General features: G+C 35.2%; 1 protein-coding gene across 1 annotated transcript in view; it reads right to left on the reverse strand.

Moving 5' to 3' along the window:
- Positions 1 to 23,904, reverse strand: part of CFAP61 (cilia and flagella associated protein 61) — a 344,569-nt gene that overhangs the window by 259,958 nt on the left and 60,707 nt on the right. The window contains exons 8-9 of the mRNA XM_051975854.1: positions 2,352 to 2,428; positions 618 to 710 (exon numbers count right to left, since the gene is read on the reverse strand). Coding sequence (XP_051831814.1) covers positions 618 to 710; positions 2,352 to 2,428 — 170 coding nt within the window. The remainder of the gene's footprint in view (positions 1 to 617; positions 711 to 2,351; positions 2,429 to 23,904) is intronic.

The raw sequence follows: 23,904 nt of genomic DNA on the forward strand, positions 1-23,904 counted from the left end.
ACAAAATCACAAATCATTAAACTCTGCTTGAAATTCTAGTCAGTAAACATATTTTTTGAGCTCAGCACTTATTATGAAAGGGGTAGCAATATGGCATTCCAAGACATGTTTCTTTCTAAAAAAGAGCTAACAATTGAGTTGGGGAATGAAACGGACATCATGGAATCATGACTCATAAATCTAGAGCTGGAAGAGGCCTGAGATGTCACCCAGCCTAACACTCTCTCATTTTACAAATGAGGAAGTTAAGAGCCAACAAGGTTAAACCCAAGGTCACAAAGATTCTAAGTAGCAGAGAGAATTTGAACTCAGAGCTTTTCTTGTCCCTATAAGAAACACTAGTGATTATAGTAATCACAACACTTTAGACTTGGTGAAGGTATTTTGATGCTCGTTGAATGAATAAATGAGGTCATAAGTTTGAGCTGGGTCTTGAAAAAGGCAACAAAAGATGTGGTTTAGGAGGGAAGGATGAGCTATCTGCATTGGTGGTGGGGAATAATACAGGTGAGAAAAACTGCAAGGACAAAGGCATTCAAGTAGGAATTATTCAGTTGTTTATCTGACTGAGCAAATGACCTAAAAACCCATTTTCAAATAAATTAATCAAACCTTACATATGATTCATGAGTGGGAGCAGCACTTGTACTTGTTGACAAAGAAGGTTCAGGCAGATGTTCAAAGAGAACTTCTTCCTTAACATCTTCTTCCTAAAAGGAGAATAGCAGAAGGGTTGATGATAATTACAATATTTGTCCTTTTTTTCATACATAGTATTTCTATATATTTTCACATTTCCATTTCATCCAACATAAATCATATCCATATAAAGGCAGTTACTCAGTTACAGCAGGTAATATTTCAAGTGTGTTAATAAGTTGTTTTTCTGGAACAAATTTTTCTCATCAATACAGTAATGGGTGGGTTCACAAAAGTCTATTTAATGTATAATATAGCTTGAATATGCCATGAAAAGTGATTCAGAACCTTTAATATTATCGACACAATACACTTCATAATATAATGTTGTAAATCTGTCTTCCCCGCATTTGTTACATTCAGAATCACAGAATGTCATAGTTGGAAGATACCTTATAAGCCTTCTGGCACAACTTGTACTGGATAAAAATTTCTTCTACAATAACCCCAACATATTATCATCTGCCTCCAATCAGGGGCCTAAGGGGAGAAATAAGAGGGGAACCCACAACCTCCTGAGGTAGCCTTTTCTCTTCTGAGGCTGCTTTAATTGTTGGAAATTTTCTTCACATCCTTGCTGCAATGTCCACCTCACTGCTGTCATCTGGAGCCAGGGATCAAATCCCTTTGCAATATGACAACTTTCAAATTATTGAAGACAATGATTATGTCCCCTTAATTTTTCTCTTCTTCCAGCTAAATATCACCAATATTTAATTACACCTTTCATACCTTTACTAAAACTACACTCTAATCTGCTCACCATCCCCACTGATCTTTGGACTCATAAATACCTCTGTAGGTATTAATGTGCTTCCTAAAATATGGCATCCAGAATTAAACTAAATGACTGAACTGTATTCTGACCAGGGTGTTATTATGGACTCTCTAGCTATATCTTCACTTGGATCATCCCCTCCTTCAGGATCTATGACCTTCATGATACTATTATGTCTCAGTTTACCTCATTCTGTCTCATTGTTCTTTCTTCAATTTCCAATATTTTATCATTTTTCCTCCACCCTTTAAGCATGAGTGTCCAACAAGGTCCTCATTTATCATCTTTCTATACTCTCCTCCAATGATCTGATCACTGTGACTTTATCTGTAAACTTTATGGAGAAGATTCCCAAATCTATATATCCAACTTTAATCTGCTAGCTATTTATATTTTATTTGATGACTAACTAGAGTAGGAAATCTGCTGAGCATCTAATACTGGTATTAAAGGGAAGGAACAAAACAACAGAGGTACTAGTGAGAGCTCCCACAACTTTTTTCTGGGGTAAGGAAAGAGCTGTCTAGAAATCTGCAAATTTCCAAGTAATAAGTCCTATAGTCAAAGTTCCAATGAAAAGGAGGAGAGCTATAGATAATCTTTCACACGTAATGATCCTTCATTAGTTAGGAACTATTAACTTTAAAACTAAAAATTTATACTTTAGGAAGCAATCAGAATACTATTAGTTCTCAGGAGCTGGTGATAGATTGAGAAGGCAAAAAGAAGGAGAGGTATGTTTGCATTTCTAAAATACAGAATTTAAATAAAATATTAAAATATATAAGCACTAAATTTGTCTGTTATAAACATATAGACTCTAGTAAATAACAGAAGTCCTCTATGCTATATTTTAATTAATTACTTTAATTACCAGACTATGTATATCTTGTTCTAGTGACTCTTCATCTGTTTTTTTAATTGTCTGCACACTTTCATCCTCTAGTGCATCTGTGGGGGGAAAAGTCACTTTAAATCAATATGTAATACAAATGGTAAATATCTAAATTATAGTAGAAAATAAAAATAAAGAAAAATTCAATATTTATATAATTATTATTAACATATTAATTTTACATTAGTTTATAGACTTTATAATAATCAGAATTCATAATAATTTGCCTCTCTGAAAATGTTTTTGAAATACTTTTTAGGAATGGGAATGGTATCATATTTAAATATGTTTGGCATATTGATTGTCATGGATTAAATAGGAGATTATTTTCCTTCAGCTTGGAAATCAAAAGGGGAAAGCAGTTATCGTAAATTAGAGCTTTAAGCATCTTATGATTTTAACTTTTAAAAATGTATCAATAAATACTATAATTTCCAGATAGTTGATCATCTTTTACAAAACTTCAGAAAGAAGTTCAAAAAAGTTCAGAAAGAAACACAAACAGGACAGCTTTGAAAGCACATGTTAAATTTATTATATTTTTTAAAAGTACATAAAATTATACATGTAAACTGTAGAATTTCACACATAATCTTTTTCTTATCTATTTGTGTGCTCATTACAAGTCAAAGTAATTTTTAGAATCCTAAATATTTTGCTAAAACAAACAGAAAGTATTATCTCTTGATTCGATTAAGAAATCTTGTGCTTCCTCTCTCTTTCTTGTAAATGTTCCACAGTACCTGGAGCCTAAGCAATCATTGGGATAGTAATTAGAGAAAGGGCAGCATTGAGGATAATTTTGTTTCTTTCTATCTCATTATCCTTCCTTTCCATCCTATTTTATTACTTACCTGTTTCTCACGCCACTGGTATTTCTGAGCCATGACATCTGGTGTCTGCCTTTGGGGCTCAGATCAGCTCAACCCCAGGATGTTTTTTGCCCAGCTGCTATAGCTTCTTTGAAGTATAGCAGCAGCTGCAATATGGATCCTGGGGGTTCATCTGAGGCTCAACAGTATCTGCTGCCAGTTTGAAAGTAGATTTTGTCTTTTTATTTTGTACTGTGGCAATGAGCACCTTTTAGGCTCAGAAGCACCTCTTAGATTCTCTCTTCTTTCTGTTTTTCCATTTCTTTTAATGATTAATGTTGCCAAATAGAATGGGTGTCCTGGATATTTCTGAGTCCCAAATGGACACTGTATATCAATTCCTTAACATTTATTTCTTAAAAAGAGATGTCAAAGAAGTAAGATAAGACCAATAAAAAAAAATGAAATCCCAATGGAATTAATGGAGAACAGAAAAAAAGGAATTATTAAATTGAGCATAAGATGAAGAGCTACCTCTAGCATATATTGCATAGTATTTCTGCCAAAAGAAGAGAAGGAGAAATCAAGAGAACCCTTTTAGAATAGAAGGAAATCATTTAAGGAAAATAAAATGTAAAACTTTCCCAATCATTTGAACCTTTCTTATTTAATCAAATTATATTTGACTATCAAGAGAGGAATCAGTCAATGGAACAGATCTATATTTACTACATGAGGATTCCAGTTTCCACAAGCTAGCAGAAACCTATGTTTGAATCTAAAAGAGATAGATAAATAATATCTCAAGTTCAAATATTACATGTTTTTTTTTTCCAAATATGGCACTTTCCCATTTAAAGTTTTTAAGAAACACAATACCAGAAAATGTTATCAAAAATATAACCTAAGACTTTTTTTTCTTCCCAAATACTAAAGAAACTAATTGGATTTGCAATGAATTCAAGATACAGGTGACTTAAATATTTGAAGGCCTAACATTCATGGCAATTACTAACTACAAATAGTAATTAACTCAACTAAAGTGTTGTGTAGTGTTGCAGTGCAATATTAAGCAGCTGCCACATTCCTCCCTTGAGGTGACTGCATTTCAGAAGTAGGTGAACTGATCCTCTATATCTTTTTCCAAGGTCACTAGGGTTTTGTGAAGTTTAATTAGTTAATATTCATAACCTGCTCCAAGACTTTCAGATGAAATGTGCTATAGTAGTACTATGCAACATAGAAATAAAATATACAGGTCAGCTCAATGGTGCAGTGGATAGCACACCAGCCCTGAAGTCAGGAGGACCTGAGTTCAAATCTGGCCTTAGACACTTAACACTTCATAGCTGTGTGACCCTGGGCAAGTCACTTAACTCCAATTACCTCAGCAAAAAAAAAAAGAAAGAAAAGAAATGAAATCTAGCATGACTGATTACACAAAATTTCATTGAGATTTGCTTATGTCGCCTATAGAACATGGCATCTTGGCATTACATATAAGACTAAAAATGGCAGCATAATTTTGGAAAATAATGCTCTAGTTTAATAAAATGGAATACTAACTACTAATAGTCATCTGAAAAAAAGTGTTCAAAATCAGTATCAAATAAACACCATTCTAAGGTAGCATCTTATACTTTTTCAGTTATCAAAGATGGTACAAGATGGAGAATTTGAAATTGGCATGGCTGTGAGAAAACATTCATGATAATCCTCTTCTGAGAAAGCAATGGACTGGTCCAACCATTTTAGAAAGCAATATGGAATTACACAGTAAAAGCTATCAAAATATTAATTCCCTTTGACTCAGAGAATCCATTATTTAGGTTTATCTCCTAAAAACATTATTGGAAGAAAAGACCTGGACACACAAAAACATCCCTTTCAATAGCATACACATGATAGAAGCACAAAACAAAACAAAAAACTTCGTGCCCAATATCTGGAGAATAAATAAATAAACTAGCATGTGGGTGTACTAGAATATTACTGCAAAGTAAAAGAAAAAGATGATAAATCAACATTTAAGACTAAAGGTTTCTACTTTCACTCTAATTAAAGTAGAAATAGAAGGCCCAAATTTCTCAAACGAATCCAAGCTGTAAACTAGATGTGAACAAATACTTAAATCACTTTGGAAGGAGAAAATCACTTTGAGGATTTAGTGAAGACAGACACTATGCAAGAAACATCTTGTGATTGTTTGGGCCCATGTATCACACAGAAGCCAGTTCAGAAGTTTGCATTCCAGCAGCAAGCAGGTCAATTGAGTGGTTAAAAAAAAATCCAGCATTGAAGAACTCCTGAGGGGGAAATTCTCTTGAGAATAAGTGGAAGATTGAGTTTCTTTCATTGCCTTACCCATGGATCAGGTAACAAACTATGAACTTCTAAAGGTCAGAAGCAGTACCCCAGAGCAGCCCTAGCTGGTGGAAGCATCTGTATGAGGGGTTGAGAGAGACCAAGAACAAACATGACACATTAAGGAACCATCAGAAGAAAATCTAAGGGGGCTTTAAAAGGACTCCACAGAAAAAGAATAAAGTTTCAGTAACAAGAAATAGTAAGTTCATTCTTTGACCAATTGTGATCTCCAACTTTGAGCCCCAGGAACCTTGTGCATGCAAATTTATCTTCAAATAGCAGGAATATTCCTCTAACAACTGTCCTTGCTATACCTGCTTCAAAAATACCCTTTCCAATAGTTAACTAAATCTGATTGATAATCAATAGGTAGCAGATGAAGGCCTTTGAGAAACAACAGAAACCTCAGCCCTTCAGAAGAGAATCATACTGGGGCAATGGTATTGGCAAGAGTGAGGGGTTTCAGGTATCTATACAAAGACACATGGGAAGATGTGAAAAAGGGAAATATTTTCTAAGAGAACATACATATACATACTAGCTACAATTATGAAAGTGAACATAATGTGAGCAGCAACAAAATTTAGGTTTATTATAATGGTTCATGGCAGTATTACTCAGTTAAAAGTTAAAGCAAACCACTATCCTTTGTTTAAACAGTCAGAAAATAACAGAAGTGTATTAGGTACAATCATTCTCAATCACTTTTTTGTTTTTGCTGTGTTCAATGATTTGAGAGATTTTGTTTAATTTTTACTTTATTTTTTCTTGCATCTGGTTTTGCCTTGCAATTTTTGTGTTTTTATATATTTTAACACATATATGAGCTATTGAACATTAATGTTGAGCAATTAAAATATATTTCTATTTTATAACAAGATGGCTTTCATCTAGGAAAATCTGCTTAAAAGAAAAAAAAAGACTGATTAAATCAACAACCATTTGTTAAGTGCTTACTGGATGTAAGGTGCTATATTAAGCACCAGGAATATAAAGCCAAGAGACTGTCCTTGCTCTTGAAGAACTTACATTCTAATGGGAAGATAACATGTATACTTCTGAATGTGTGTCCATAGATAGTGAATGCAAGTCAATCTGAAGAGAAAGACCCTGCATTCGGGAAAGGCTTCAAGAAGAAGATAGTACTTGAGTCTTGAAGAAATGAATGAGTTCAATGGAAGTCCCAAAGAAAAAAGATGGAAGGAAAATCATGCCATGTGCCTCTAAGAATAAGTTTTTGAAACCTATCCTTAATTTTCCTCATTTCTTTAAAAATTCCATTTTCTAAATCTAAGAACTATAGTTTTTGCCACCCTTAGCCCACTTCTGCTATTTTGTCATTATTATTGAAGTAGTAGAAGTGGATCTCCTGGGCCTGAGGCCATTTTGTATTATTGTCAGAATTTCCAATTCCATACTCTTCTATCCCTCCATAAAAACTCATCACCTAGTAACTAAGACTCTAGTGAAAGACTTAGCATTTAGCTGGAGACAGTTTGTCACTGGGTCCCTGGACTTGCAATGTTTCATGATGGATAGAAACAGTCTGGTTTTTTTTCTGGCATAGACTTTGAGAACACAGATTATATACACACCACAATGAGCCATCAGAATAGGACTTTCTTTGAACAATCTACAAGCATTCCACCTCTGGGATATTGAGTTTCTCTGTATTTAGTTAGTTTGGTAACTAGGCAAAAGCATTGGAACTTTAGTTGAAGTCTTTCTCTCAGGACAGAAACTATCTTCACCTCAAGGTAAGGGTTAGATTGGGGTCTTTGTGAAGAAGCTTTAACCATCACCTCTCTTTGTAAGTTTACTAACATCTTCAGATTTGGAGGGCAATTATTCCCATTTGTTCCTTAAAAAGAAAATTTTTAACAGCACCTTATTAGATTGTTGGCTATCTTACTAAGGATCAAGAAGTATTTATTAAAATTCTATGCTCAAATTTGGAATTATGCTCAAAAAGTTATCAAACTGTGCATACCCTTTGATCCAGCAGTGTTTCTACTGGGCTTATACCCCAAAGAGATACTAAAGAAGGGAAAGGGACCTGTATGTGCCAAAATATTTGTGGCAGCCCTGTTTGTAATGGATAGAAGCTGGAAAATGAATGGATGCCCATCAATTGGAGAATGGTTGAATAAATTGTGGTATATGAATGTTATGGAATATTATTGTTCTGTAAGAAATGACCAGCAGGATGAATACAGAGAGGACTGGCGAGTCTTACATGAACTGATGCTAAGTGAAGTGAGCAGAACCAGGAGATCATTATATACTTCAACAACGATATTGTATGAGGATGTATTCTGATGGAAGTGGATTTCTTCGGCAAAGAGAAGATCTAACTCAGTTTCAATTGATCAAGGATGGACAGAAGCAGCTACACCCAAAGAAAGAACACTGGGAAATGAATATAAACTGCTTGCATTTTTGTTTTTCTTCCCGGGTTATTTATACCTTCTGAATCTAATTCTCCCTGTGCAACAAGAGAACTGTTTGGTTCTGCACACATATATTGTATCTAGGATATGCTGTAACCTATTTAACATGTATAGGACTGCTTGCCATTTGGGGGAGGGAAAAATCGGAACAGAAGTGAGTGCAAGGGATAATGTTGTAAAAAATTACCCTGGCATGGGTTCTGTCGATAAAAAGTTATTTTAAAAAATAAATTAAAAATATATATTAAAAAATAAAAATAAAAAAAGTCTATGCTCACTGTTTAACTGCTACATTAGGGAAATAAATGTAGCCAAATATGGTCTTTCTCAAGGAATTAGTCTGACGAAGGAACTATATACTATATTGCGTTCCTTATGTTGTGTTTAATATGTTGTCTTGTATTTTTGTTTTTTCCCTTTATGAGAAGTCTTGTCTCACTAACTAAATAATAAGCCAGAATCCATGCCTTATGCATCTTTGTATCCCCAGTATCTAATATTAGAATTGAAAAATATTCACAGCTTCTAAAGATGAAGCTGATAACAACCAATAACAACCAAAGGAAAAAATACAATATTATTTAATCAAGTGATTAATTGTATAAAATAAGAGAAGGTCTGTCTTTGTGTAGCAATTATGGAATATTGTGATCCTCAAGGCCCTTCAGCATAAGGCTTCTATGTTGAAAAGCCTTGAGACAATAAATAAATCTCTTTAACAGGAACAGGAAACTTGGGACCTCAAGTGCAGCAGGCTTTCATTTCCCATGCCAGATCCTTTCTGTGTAGAGTACAGCCTGACTTGCCATATGCCTATGCAATGATGATTTGGAGGCTCAGCCTCATCAGTGTGGGAGACAGGCATTTTCCATGCCAAAGAGCTTCAGGGTTCTAAGTCAGTGTGCTGGGTTTCCTGCCTCAGGATGTGCAGTGCTGTGACTTTCAACAAGGCAGTCACTGGGGGTCTTCCATGTTTCCATTCGCTACCACAGCAGATAATAAAGTCTCTATTAGCACCACTATAGCTTTAGTAACTGGGAAGTCTGTCAAAAACATTTATTGAGCAGCTACCACTGAGCAGGTCATGAAGTTGAAATGTACAGTGACCAAGATTAATCTAGCAAACATATTCCAATTCAATTCGGCAAGTATCTATTAAATGTCTGCTATATTCAAGGGATAATAATAGGTACTGGGAAATATAAAAACAAAAATGAAACTATAACTGCATTCAAGGAATTTAAATTATTAGGAATGGGGAATAAAAAAATACATACATACATACATACATAGATTAGTACAAATGTATACAAGGGAAATATAAAATAATTTTGAGGCTAAGGGGACAATTCTAATAGAGGAGGAAAAGGGTGGACCAGGAAAGGCTTATATATGAGAAGGTATTAGAGAATTCAGTGTTGAAAGGGACAAGGATTTCCAGGAGAGGGGGAAGAGGACGGAGATAGAATGTCATGTACAGCAGAGATATCAGAAGAGATTAGAATTTAATTGGGAAATGTTTAACAAAATAAATATATAACACAGTATTAACTTGTGGTTTTTTAAGTCTAAGTCAAGCCCGAAGAGATCCATTTCTATTTAAGTTTGATATCACTCATGTGCCAAGCTAGTAAGTTCACTAGAGAATTGGTTCATGAAGGAGAGTAATATAAAATCAGTGTGGGATACTCTGATGCTAGAATACAGAAGCCAAACTGAGGAGTTTATATTTTATTCTAGAGACAAGAGGGAAAGCTTAGGGTGACAGGACTCGCCTTGTATTCCAGGAATACAAAGACAAGAAATCATGTGAAAGGTGCAGTGGAGGGAGGAGGGAAAGTGAGAAAGGAAGACCAGGTGAGAGAATATTACAGGTTAGATGGAAGGAGATAAATGCTTGAATGGCTAAGCCATTTGAGCCAAGAGGAGGAGAGGGGTTAAAAAAAAAAAAAGGCATTGTAAAACTAGAATAAAAAAAACAACTAGACAATCAAATGGCTACAGAAGGGGGAAGTGAAAGAGAATGAAGAATTGAAGATGACCCTGAAGTATCCAATCTAGATGACTAAAAGGATAATATTGCCTTCAATAAAAATAGGAGTCAGGAATAGGGATGTGTTTGAAAGAAAAAATTATGAATTCCATATTCTGTCCACATTGAGGTAGTATGACAAAATAGAAAGAAGAGTGGCTCTGAAGTCAGAGGACCTAAATTCAAATCCTCCCTCTGTCATTTCAATCGTGTCTGACCCTATAATCCTATCTGGGATTTTCTTGGCAAAGACATTGGAGTGATTTGCCATTTCCTTCTCCAACTCATTTTAAACTGAGACAAGTAGGATTAAGTGACTTGCTCAGGGTCACACAGCTAGTCAGCTGTCTGAGTCAGATTTGAAGTCTGAAATAGGTGTCTTCCTGATGAGAGTCCTGACACTATATCTCCTGCACCATGTAGCTTCCCTTCTCTGTCATTTACTCTCTGTGGGACCATTTTCTTATCTGTAAGTTTCCTACACTATAAATGAAAGGGCTGGAATAGATGGCCTCTGATATCCCTTCTCTAAATCACTAAATCTATAAAATGTTTATTTGATATCCAGGTGGAAACATCAAGCAGGAAGTTAATGATATGGAGCTGGAGATTAGGAGAGAAGATTGATAATTATGTAGATGTGAGAGTCATCAACATAGGAATTGTAATTGAACCTGTAGGAGCTATTAAAACCACAAGAAAAGGGAACATAAAGAGGTAAGAAAAAAGGGTCTAAAAAAGAATCCCTGTTATCAAAGAAACCAATCTACCCAATTTGAAGACAAAACAGAAATCAAAGTATACATATAAGAATACAAACAACAAAGAGCAAATAGAATACAAATGATGATGCAGTAAAGAAGATTGAAAAAGGCTGACCAGACAGTTCTAAGAAGAGAATCGGGTGAGAAAATTGTGTTTTAAAAACCCAGGAGGGAAGAAAAAGGCCATTTAATTTTTTATTTCTTCAGAATAAAGTCATACAACTTTGCAACCAACTTCCAAAACCCATTGGTATGGAACTCTCTCTTCAATAGTGGAGAACAATATTCCACATCTCTCTGAAGAGTGGAGCACAGTTGGCAAGAGAAGACAAGAGAGTTCTTTTTTTGAATCAAATTCTATTCTCTTTGATATCAAGGGGCTCTCCAGTCTTCTTCAAACTTTCTATAAATTGCTCCAAGATGCTTCAGATTCTGCAGTTGACTTAGGTGTTTCTGCCTTCCAGCTTTAAGAGAAAAGATGAAATATGCCAAGTCTACTTCAGGCTGCTTGAGGAAAAAACTCTGAGAAGAAGCTGACATCAGAGGAGCTGACAGTCGCCATCATGTCCCTCTTCCCAAGATGTCAAAGAATTTACTCTTGGTCGAGCTGAGTTACCAAGCTCCCAGTAGAAGAGCTCTATATTGTTTGTAATCTTATAAGTATAATTTCCCTGATTTCTGTTTTGTCTTCAAATTGGGTAGATTGGTTTCTTTGATAATTCCTGTGGGTGTTCACTGTGAAGCTGATATTTGGTGAGAAAAAAATTAAGTCTTGTTTTTATATAAAGCTTAGGATCTTGCTTTTTCTCTCCTCCCCCCCTCCCATTGTTGAAACAGCTATCAGAAGTTAGATTGTATCTAAAAATCATCTCACCTACACTAATATCACAATTATATTGGGACCCTTGCTCTCTAAGGAGTACTTTTGGCCCTTTTTTGCTTCCTTCTTATTTTGTTCCCTGGAAGGAATTAGTGTCACTTGGAGGAGGCTAGGGAGGAAAGAAGCTAGAGTTGTTTATTCTTCTTTCCCCAAGCCATACATTGACATCCCCATGCTATGTACCAGAGGCAACACTCATCACTTGCCATGTTGACTAAATTTACCTGCACACAAAAAGACAAATGTGGTTAAGGAGACAGAATACATCTTCCTTAGCTTTAAAAAAATTTTTTTTTGCATCATACTGTCTCCATAATTATTTTTAGTTTCTACCAATAGTTTTTCCCTTCCCTTCAATTTTAAGGAATAATATCCTTTACTTCTAAAAGATACTAATGGGAAAGTGTTCGTGTGGACCAGTGGTAGCATAATTAGGGAAGCAGAGCAGTTGAGCTATGGTAATAAGACAACAGTTGTTGTCAATATTCCTAATGAGGCTATCAGCCTATCTCCCAATACAAGGCTTTATGTGAATAGCATATCAAAGCTGGGAATGCCAAAGCCTCTGAATGGCCATTCCTAACCTGTTCTTTGAACTGTGACTAGAGAACTAAGTGTTTTGACAGAGAGAAGAGCAAGAGAGCCAGGGAGACGATTGTGTCAGAGCCACACAGCTCTGGAGAGTCTGGTTACCTTGGTGGCTTCCCCTAAATATTCAACTTTATTTCCCCTGTTAGGAGTGCCCGTGGGAGAGTGTAGGGTCAAATTACATGAGCCATCAAAGAAGGCATCAATGGCTCTGTGTCAGAGGTCATACTACCTTCTGAGCTCCTCCCTGTACTTTGGGGCAGGACAACTGAGGCTTGCAGGAGAGTTGTGTAAGATATTACTTCACATTTTAGTGAGAAAATGCCCACAGTGTTATTCTTCTCTTTGTCATATAAAGTCCTTCACAATTTGGCTATACTCTCTCTAAACTGATTTCACATTGTTCCCTCTTGTATTCTAGGCTCCTGTTCAGCTACCCTATTGCTATTGCCTTGTACAATATATTTGGTCTCTCCCACTATAACTTTGCATAGATTGTCCAGTATGATTTGGAGGGATTTTTGGACTGAGTAGGGCAGTAATAATGAGCATCCCTGATGGATTTTTTAAAATAGATTACATTTTCCTGTGGTTTGTACTCTGTGCTTTTTGCATTTATCCTGTGACCTATCTAAGCAATCCTTGATAGAAGTAGAACCATAAGCTTGCACTATTAGAAACTGCCTTAACTCTTTTAGATTAAGTGGGATCAATTGAGCAAGTAATTGCTTCCTATGTATATGTTAAGATCGAAATTACTTTTGAAGCTGGATTATTTTACTAGTTACTAATTTAGGGACAAAGAGAATCAACCTCATTAAGTGGCTTCAGGAATACCAAATTCTAAAAGGTTATTTTGTGGAAAGGATTCTGGATAGACGCAGAGTAGGTTGGTAAATTTCAAGCTCTCCCTATTTCCCCCACAAATAAAACAAATTTGCTCCTCAGGGCAAACACAGACATGAAAATCAAGAAGATTTGGGGTAGAACAGGGGTTTTCCAGATGCAACCCAAGATCTAAAGAAAGACCCTGGGCTGAGGATTAATCTAAAGTGCAAATACCCTGAGCTAGTTCCCCAGAAACATCAAATGGGGACTTCTTGGGCTAACTGGGGGTGACAGGAGCCTCAACAGGAACCATAGACTTTCATTACCCATTCTGTTTGTTGAGTGGAGTCTGAGTCTGAAGACTGAAGGAAACTTGGCTGATTGGACATGCCAGGTCCAGCTGTGCTATAAAGACGTGGCTGTGGGCGAAAAGGAACTAGCACCCAATGAGTGCAGAAACAGTGGGGCACGGATGCTACTAGCTGTGGGCACTTGTAGGAGGATGAAGCTCTTGGCTTGGGGTTCCTGGTCAGAGTGGAGAGCTGAAAGGAAGCTTGAAGCACCATTTTCCCTCTCATCCCACAATTAGAGGTTCTTATTACCTCTTATTAAAAAAAAATAAACCCGCAAAGAAGAACCCCACCATTGAAACATATTATGGGAACAGGGAAGATCAGGGTTCATCTTAAGAGGACACAAGCTTCTACTCCAAAGAGTAATGTGAAATGGCTCTCTGCCCAGAGAGAATTTATAGAACAAAAAAGAATTATCAAATGAGAGACATTGAGGAAAAACTATTAAGAAAAATTTAAAACTATTCACGAAAAACAAAAAAATTATGGGAAAAAATTAAAAGGAAGTACAGAGTTTCAATGATGAAAATAATTCTTTGAAAATTAGAATTGGGTAAGGGAAAGCCAATGAAGCTATAGGAGACAAAAAAAAATAACAAAACAGATTATAAAGAACAAGAAAATAGAACAGAATGTGAAATATCAGAAAAATGAAGCTCTAGAGAACAGATCAAGAAGAGAAAATATAAGAATAACTGAATTGTCAGAAAGTTCTGACCAAAAAGAGAACCTTGACAAAATAATGCAGGAAATAATTCAAGAAAATTGTCCTGGAGTGATAGAACATGAGGAGAAAGTAGAAATAGAAAAATCCACCAGTCACCACCTCAAAGAGATCTTTTGTGGAAAACACATAGGAATGTTATTGCCAAATATTGAAACCCCCAGATCAAAGAGAAAATTTTGCAAGAAATAAGAAAAAAAATTTAAATATGCTAGATTACAATTAGAATTGTACAGGACTTAGCAGCAGCTACAATAAAAGACCGCAGTCCTGAAAATCATATCTACCAATAATCAAAAGAGCTAAGCCTGAGACAAAAATATCATTTCCTACAAAATTATCTATAATTTTGAATGAGAAAAATGGACATTCAATAAACTTGCACATTTTCAGGGTTTTATCAACCATCCCAAACTTAACAGAAAATTTAATTTATAATAACATAAGATTATTTGCTTTTATATATGTATATTATGTATTTAAAATTCACATCAACAGTAGGATAGCTCAAAAGAAAGACTGGCAGAGTTAAGGTAAAACTAGTAATCATGTTATACAAATAAAGTGCAGAGGAAGAATAGATACAGTGGCATTAAAGGGAAAAGAAGGCATGTTGTTCTGAAAAATCTACTCACATTGGGATTGGATCCAATAGGCAACACTACACATATATCAAAAAGAGTATAGTACTTTCCAAAATCTATAAAGAAATAAGAGGGAAGGAATGAGCAGATAAGGAAGTAAAGAGTAAGGGAAGAAGACAAAGGAGAGATCCTTGGGTGAGGGGAAGTTAAGTAATAGTAAGGCAAATTAGGGAGCAGAATTTAATTAAAGAGTCAGAGGAATAGGAAAGAGATGTTTATGTGGATTGTGTGTGAGTGTATATATGTATGTATATATCCACATATGTATACATAAATATATTTTCCTAACTGTAGCTTGCTTGGAAATGGGGGGATGAACGGGAGAAAAAGAATAAAATAAATAAGGTATGTAGCAGAGAACTAAAGAATAATTTATAAGGAAATAAAGAAAAATAAACAAAAATGTATATATATATATATATATATATACGCATATATATATTTATGTGCTTTCTTGATCTGGCATTTGTTGTGTATTTTGAACCTTCCTCAATGTTCTGCTAGGCACATGACAATGTTCTATTATGTTTTGCTTTATTTTGTTTTGTATTTCTTTTCTGTTTTTCTTTTTTCTTGCTATATTTTTTCAAATAAAATAAATTTAATAATAAAAAGATTATTTTGTGCCTCTTCATTAGCTTGGTTTAGATTAAATCTAATTTATCATTAAAATTCAAAAAAAGATGTATATATTCACATATACAAATTTTTAGACAACACAATGTAAATGATATAACATTCTACCAATCAATGTATTCAAGAAAAATATGAAGGATTCTTTGTGGGGAACTCTTTGCAAGGGAAAAGTCAGCAGGATCCAAAAGCCAGTTCTAATGAAAATCCCTTAAATCACCCCTATCCCAGTGTTTGCTAGCAACTAGCTCCTGACTTCATATGGAGCAATAGTCAAATTACTATAATTATCTTGTAACACAAGTGGCATATCAACATTATTTTAACATGGATTTTTGCATAATCTTTCATTATTATTATTCAGTCTCACACTTGGAAACAGAAAACAACAACAAACTGCAACCTCTGATCTAATCTAAAAGGAGAAAAATCTACCACCGTGTGTAAATAAAAGGACTATTTATATGTGAATATACTGAGAGAAACCTGACTTCAATTCCCTCTCCTGAAATTCACAAAATGCCTTCTGTCAAAATTCATAAACTTGTAATTTAAGCACCTTAGTACCAAGAAGATATTAAATAGTAATCATATAAATTTTTTAAAATTCATTTTTCATTCAAAGACCTCCAAAGAAAATCAGTCCTTTTACTATTGTGAAATCAATTCTGATTTATGTAAGCTATTGCCCACAGTGATAGCACAAATCATTTAAATGCTGATAGAACTAGAAATCTTGATTTCCAGTCACCAGCTTTCATTAAATGCAGAATATTCTTAAATATTTGCTATAGTTCATTTTCCAAAAGAAATTGGGGTCTTTGTTATTTAACAGTCATGGAGCTATTACAAGTCTGATGTCACTAATATATATATATAGGATTGCTACAAAGATCAAATAAGATAATATAGATGAAATGCAAAACTTCTGAACTGAAAAATTCTACATAGAGTTAATTTTGATTGTTGTTTTTCAATCATCTTTAAGATAAAAATTCAGCATTATTTTAAATAACTAGAAAGGTCATCTTCATTTGTCACAAAATGAAAAAATTTGAGTCAAAAGGGAAAGGGACTTCAGGGTAAAGAAAAACCCAACCCATAAATAAAAGGAAATCCCCGCTATAAAATATCTTCCAATCCCTGCTTAAATTGGTGGAACCCATACTCCATGGAGGCAGCACATTCTATTTTGGAATAGCTCTAATTGTTAGGAAGTTCTTCTAGATATTAAGCCAAAATTTGCCTCTTTACAACTTCCACCCCCTGTTCCTGGTCCTGATCTCTAGGGTTAGTGGAGGACAATTCCTCCTTTGCATTAACAGTTTGTAAACACTTAAAGGAAACTGTTATGTCCATCTACATCTCCCATCCAGTCTTCTTTCCAGTTTACACAGGCTAAAGCTTCTTTTGACTAATCTTTGTATAACAGGGACTCAAGACCTTTCACCATCCTGGCTGTCCTCCTATGGACACTTTTGAGCTGCAGCCCCCCACCTATTGGTGGAAACTATGTGGTTGGAGCTGGTGGTCCCAGCTTGCCTGGCATATGCTGCCTCCAGGCTGCTTCCCAGGGAGCCTTGCTACTTCAGCTGGCTCACCCGTAGGCAGTACCTGATTAGCAATGGCTAGGGAGAGCTGGCCTCTTCTCCACAGAGATTGCATCCTTAGATGATAGTTGCAGGTTTCTGAGTGAGAAGCAGGACCACTGATCTTGGGCTGTTTTTTTCTTACCTGTCCACCAGTCAGCAATTGGCATGGGTGATATAGCAAGGATACTGGGCCCATTCCCCACAGGAGTTACTCTCTTTTGAGGCTGTCTATGGAATCAGGGCTAGAAGTTGGGTAATACTTTAAAGGACTTTACTACTTTCAATGTTCTTGGGTTCAGGAGCTGAGGATATCTCCATTAGACTCTGAAAGGGACGAGATAGTTGAAATGGTGTTGATAGTGGTTTGAATTGCCTTGAAAATGCTTCTTCAAATGCTGTACTTTTTTCCTACTCCAAACCCTATCTTCAATAGTTAAGTGAATAGTAGAACTGCCTTTCAGAATAACATAAAACCGAAGCTATATATAAATATTATAAGATCATGTGATATTTGAAATTAGTATGTTAAAAATTTTTCTCATCATCACTCCCTCAATTATGATTTTATTTTTCTGAGAAATGCAAAATTAAAAGCAAAAACTCATTTTAAAAAAAGAAAAATGCTTCCTTTTGTCTTTTTCTTGGGCTAACTTGCTGCCTTATCAATACCTTTTAGCTGAGGAAGTATCTCCTGTATCTTGGGCCTAGCTCTAAAACCAGCTTTTATTATTTTTTTATCAATGAATCAAATTATAAGCTTCAGATCATGATCATTAATTTTAAAGATAAAGTTGGAAAGGTTAATTTGTGCTCTAGGAAAAGTGACAAATTAGAGACAGTCATAAAACTCATGAGCGTTGGAATAAATCAAGGAAATAGCAATCTTGCTATTATATATATATTATATATATAATATACACACACACACACACACACACACATATGTATGGTAAAATGAAGTTGCTCTGATGTTACTTAGAAATATCAAGGGAAAGTTTTGGCTTAGCTATCAAAACATCTCAAAAAACGTTCCGTTTTGTTTTTTTGGCTGACTGGCCTCAAAGCACATATCAATATGTCAAGTAATGCGAATAAGGATTTATTAAGCATCTACTATGCTTATAATAAAAATAGCTCAATGGATAGAGCACTGGACTTTGAAACAGGAAGACTTATCTTCTCGAGTTCAAATCTAGCCTCAAACACTTACTAGCTGTGTGACCCCAAAGCAAGTCACTTAACTCTATTTTGCTTCAGTTTCCTCATCTGTAAAATGAGCGGGAGAAGGAAATGGTAAAAACCATCCCAGTATCTCTGCTAAGAAAACAGGGTCACAAAGGGTTGGACATGACTGAAATGACTAAATGACAACAATAGTGTGCCAGGCACTATGCGAAGTGCAGATCACTGGTTCATTTTAGGAATACAAGTAAAATCAGAGGAAGGAAAAGAACCCTGGTGGCTATAAGAAATAGAGTTATGGCTAGACACAATATGGGAAAGGAGTGGGGGAGGGAAGGACAGAAGCCACAACAGAATGTAAGTATGGAATAAATTATTATGATTTTTAAATATCCTGAAATATCCTAATAGAAGGACAAACACATGAACAAGAATAACACAGTATTGCAATATAGTTCCATTTAGGCATAGAGTCCACAGTGAAGGAGAAATTTAAAAAATAAATAAATAAAGGGAACCAAGATAAAAAAATGAGACTTAAGGAGAAAAGTTTAAGAAATGGGTACTACTTAATGTAAAGTAAAGGTTTGATTTAGTAATCAAATTTTACACTCCTGGAGAGTAATTATGTAGGGAAACAGATGTTTTCCATCTCTACAGAGAACAGAATAAGAGAAAATAAACTTAAATTGAATCAAAAGAAATTTAAACTTTCAGAAAGATGAACATTCTAATAACAAAGTTATGAGGTTCTAAAATATTTTTCTCATGGATCTTGTGAAAAGATCATCTTGAAGAACTTTCAAAAAGTAAAACAGGCAACAAAGACTAGATAGAGTAGAGATTTTCTTCCTACCTGTGCCAGCTCTATGATTTTATTAAAGTAAAAGTATGTTCTTCTTGCCAAGCAAAACTTTAAAAAGTTCTATAGGGATTTACAGAATTGAGAACCATAGCTTTATAAGAGTAACAAAACTGATGTATGGAGAGGTTCTTTTAAAATAGATATATGCTTCCCAGGACATGATGACCTACTTAACAAACAAAAATTTGTTTTTTTTTTCTTTTAACTATTACATATGACAATGCCAATACAGCTGTGGAAATGCAAGCTGTGCCCTATTTTGCCTTATGCATCATCAAGAAAATTGCCAGCTAAATTCTGATTCCAAAATCTTTATTGTTTGTGATGATGCATCTAGCAAAAGACACAGCTTGATTTGCAAACACTAAGCAAAGCTAGTGGTGCTGCCAGTTGGGAGAAAAAAAAATATTCATTTGAATCATTTGATTTACTTTGAAGGTCACTGAAGAAGAGTATCATATACATGTCCCTGAAAGGCACAGGCAACCCCCAAGTGTAAGTCTGCTGAACCTTAGGGTTGGAAAGCACTTTAAAAACTCTATTGCAATCTCACACTCAAATGTGGGAATTGTTTATACCATACCCTTGATATGCAGTTTCTGCTTGATTACTTATACTGATGAGGGAACTTAATGCTTTTGAGGCAGACAGTTTCATTGTTGGATGGTTTTAATTTCTGGAAGGCTTTTCCTCTGACTTCTATCCTTCTATAACTTTCATTCATGGATCCTAGTTCTGCTCTCTGGAACAAATAAAATTCTTATTCTTTAATATACTGCAAGCTCTCTATGAGCCAAGGAAACTAATGTGATTTTAGGCTGCATTAACCAGAAATAAGGAGGTGATCATTTTGTTATGTTCTCCCCCAGTCAGACCACTTCTAGAGTATTGTGTTTAGTTTTTGTAATAATATTTGAAGAAGGACATTGTTAGGATAAAGAATGTCCAGAAGAGAAAAATCAGGATGGTAAAGGCCTCAAGTTCACGTCATATAAGGATCAATGGAGGAACTGGGAATGTTTAGTCTGATGAAGGGAAGACTTATGGAAACACAGTAATTGTCTTCAAGGATTTAAATGGCTTTGATGTGGAAATAATCAATTTGTTTGGGGGGGAGGGGTAGAGAACATAGGTGAGATTAATAGATGGAAAATAATGAGAGTCAGATATGGAGTGGACGTATGGAAAAACTCCTAAAACTTAAAAGCTCAAAGTGGAATGGATTATCTCTAGGGGTAGTGGGTTTCTGCTCACTTGAGTTCTTTGAGCAAAGTCTAGGTGACCATTTGTAAGATATCCTATACCCTATAGAGGGGGTTTTAGTAGAGGAGTTCCATTTTTAGGGGCAAGAAACAGTAGATGGCCTCTGTATTCCCTTTTCAATTCTCAAATTCTTCTGATTCTGCCAATCTTTCAAATACCTGAAACCAGTTATAATATCTTTTCCAAGACTTTTCTCTTCCAATAGAATCATGGATAGTTGTCTCAACCATGTTTAATATAACATGGTTCCATAATTCTTGTTATTCTCCTCTGAATAACTCATTTATCAATGTCCTTTTTAAAGTATAGTACCACCACCACCATCCCCAGAAGTAGACATAATATTTCCCATGTAGTATGATCAGATCAGAAGATAGTAGAACTATTTATCATTTCTCTTGATCTAAAAATTTTATTATTGCTATTGAAGCCTAAAATTCATTATCTGTTTTAGCAGCTTCATTACTTAGTTGATTCATATTAAAAGAGTTCATTTGACCATCCCATCCCATCAAGGTCTCAGTCCATAGCTTTCCTCTCTTTTATAGCAAAATTGTAAGGTTTTTATAAATTCTAAATCCAAAGATCTTTTCTTAGTCCTCATCTTATTTGATCTCTTCAAGAATTTTACCACCCTTTCCATTGGTATACTTTTTTCTCTTTAGGTTTTCTTCTTAAACTATTTTGCTGTGGATCTCCTTCTAATCATGTGACCAACTTTCTTAGTCTCTTTTACAGGATAATCAGATATATCTCTCCCCAAACTGTATGTCCCAAACTTTGCCCTTAGATCTCTCCTTTTCTCTCTCTCTACTCTTTCCTCCTAGTGATGTTCTCAATTCCCATAGATTCAACAATCACCTATATGCATATGAGTCTTAAATTTATATATCTAATCTTCATCTCTCTCCTGAGTGTCGATCTGGCATCTCTATAAAACTGTTAAACATCTCCAACTACATTCCCATAGGTATCTCAAATTCAACATTTTAAAATCAAAACTCAACATCTTTCCCCCCTTCAACTTAGTTCTAGTTTCCCTATTTCTACTGAAGGCACCCCCATTCTATCATGCTGGCTTTCAACTCTTGACTCCCCACTATCACTCACCTGATATATCCAATTATTGTCAAATCTTATTGCTTTTACCTCCACCACATTTCTCAAATGTATTTCCTTCTCTTTCTGCACAAAGCCACAACAACAGATCTGGTTTTTAGCACCTCTCAATTGGACTACTGGAATTGTTTCCTAATTGGGCTCCCAGAATCCAGTCTCTGCTCTTTCCAATCCAGACTTCTAATAATAATGGCTATCAAACTCATATCCTAAAGCACAGTTCTGAGCATGTTCTTCTGCTGCTTAGGTGGAGGGTTTCAAGGACTCTGCACTATCTCTAAGATACATTTTCCTCTTTCGGACATCTAAAGTTCTTTACAATGTGGACATGTTTTTTCCCCTGGTTGATTATATATTACTCCTTATATAATCTATTAATTAGTGGAACTAGCTTATAGTTCCAGCTATATATATGCAGCTGACCATAAACAGCATTCCATCATTGGCCTCTGTGCTCTTGCCCAGGCTAACTCCCACACCTGGAATACTGTTCCTCTCTACCCTTGCTAGTGAGAACTCTAACCCATCTTTCTTGAGTACCCAGTTGTTATTGCCCCATTCACCCTGCCAAATCACTTTATATTTATTTTGTATTCGTCCCAGATTCAGCTATTCATGAGCAAATTGAATAACTTTAATAAAACATAAGCTCCTTTGTAGCAGACTTCTGTTTTTGTCTTGTTTCTTCAAATCCTAGAACCACACTTAATATATAGAAGGTACTTAATAAATATTGATTAACATTGATTTTGACAGTAATGCCTAACTTCATTTTCTTTTTGACTGGTAGTTGAGGAAAATATACTGAATTCTAACAAGGGATTTGGAAAAGACTTAAGATATTCTTTAAGACAAGAGAATTATATGAACTAGATAGATAATAATAGAGTTAGGTCTATCCATCACTGGATGACCAGATCTAAAAGTATACTTTCATCACTGATGTGAACCTCATGCGTGCAATCTAGTAGAGTGTGGCAGGTCTCTTTGCTCTACCTTTGTTCATCATTTTTACCAGTGACTTGGATGAATTCATATGCGGTATGCTTTTCAAATGTGTGGACAAGAAAGGTGAAGGAATAGTGAATATAGTGGATGAAAGAAAAGAGATTCTCTTTCTGCATTCCTTATCCTCTGTCCTCAAAATAAAACAAACAAAAACAAATCCTTCAAACTGGGAACACAACCAGATTTGATAAGGATATCTTTGAAATCTCCTCCAACAGGAAAAAAATCATAACTGTACAATTAAAGATGAGGGAGATGTAACTAGAAAATCATTTTTATGAAGAAATCCTAGGGATTTTAATGAAATGAAGGCTCAGTATGAGTCAACAGTGTGCTAAGAAAAACAAAAACTTTAATATGATCACATCCTGCATTAACGGAAGTACGAAGTCCATTACAAAGGTAATGATAGTCCCACGGCTACTTCTCTCTTATCAGATCACATCTGGAATATTTTGTCCAGTTTTGGTGTCAGGATTTTAAAAGGGCATTGATTATCTGAGTATATCTAGATGGTGTGAATAAACTTAAAAATATGTCACACAAGGGTCAATTGAAGGGATCAGTAATATTCACCCAGAACAACAGAAGATTTAAAGGGGGGGGGGGGAGGAGGAGGAGGTGCTACCTGTTTTGAAATACCTGAAGGGTTTTCATGGTAAGAGATTAAAATGACTTTGCTAAGTCTCAGGGATAAGAACTGAGAGCAAAGGATGGAAGTTACAAGGAGACAATAAAAGAAAAATATTTGCAACAATTAGGGGTGTCCAAATAGAAATAGATCTCCTCAAAAGGAGGCAAAATCTCTACCACTGGAAGTCTTCAACAAATACTATAAGTTCATTTACTGAAGATGGTATAGAGGAGATTCATGTTTCAATTAAGGTTGAACTAAATGTTCTCTAAGTTTCCTTCTAGCTCTGTATTCCTTTTATCCTCTTGTTAAGAGAAAGGAACTGGAAGTGGAGGAAATATTACTAGATTACAAAATCTTCAATACACCAGCTGACAAAATATGTTTTGTTTTTCTTATTAAACTCTATTATAATGGAGTAATGGGATGCAGCCAGGGATGAAAAACTATTTCCTGCTAAGATTGGCAAAAGACATGCTATGTGCTGTGAAATTCTATGAATGATACTTTAGGTTACCCAGATTCCCAATCTATCCCCAGAGTCAGATATTAAATTGGATTTAGCTGATAAAAATAAAACAAATTCATATTGTGCAGTAACCTAGCACCTCAAAAATCCTCTTGGCCATCTTCAAAACACTTGTTCTAAATTATATTCCTAGATGGAGGAGTGCATACATTCTCACACAACTACTTCTTATATGAGCTTCTTAGATCTTTTCCTTAAGCTTGCTGGATAATTCTCATCTAGGTGAAGGATAACCCTTCCAGCTCCAAGATTTTGTGATATTATA

This window comes from Antechinus flavipes, chromosome 2, assembly GCF_016432865.1.
Source record: "Antechinus flavipes isolate AdamAnt ecotype Samford, QLD, Australia chromosome 2, AdamAnt_v2, whole genome shotgun sequence".
In the NCBI taxonomy this organism is placed as follows: Eukaryota; Metazoa; Chordata; class Mammalia; order Dasyuromorphia; family Dasyuridae; genus Antechinus; species Antechinus flavipes.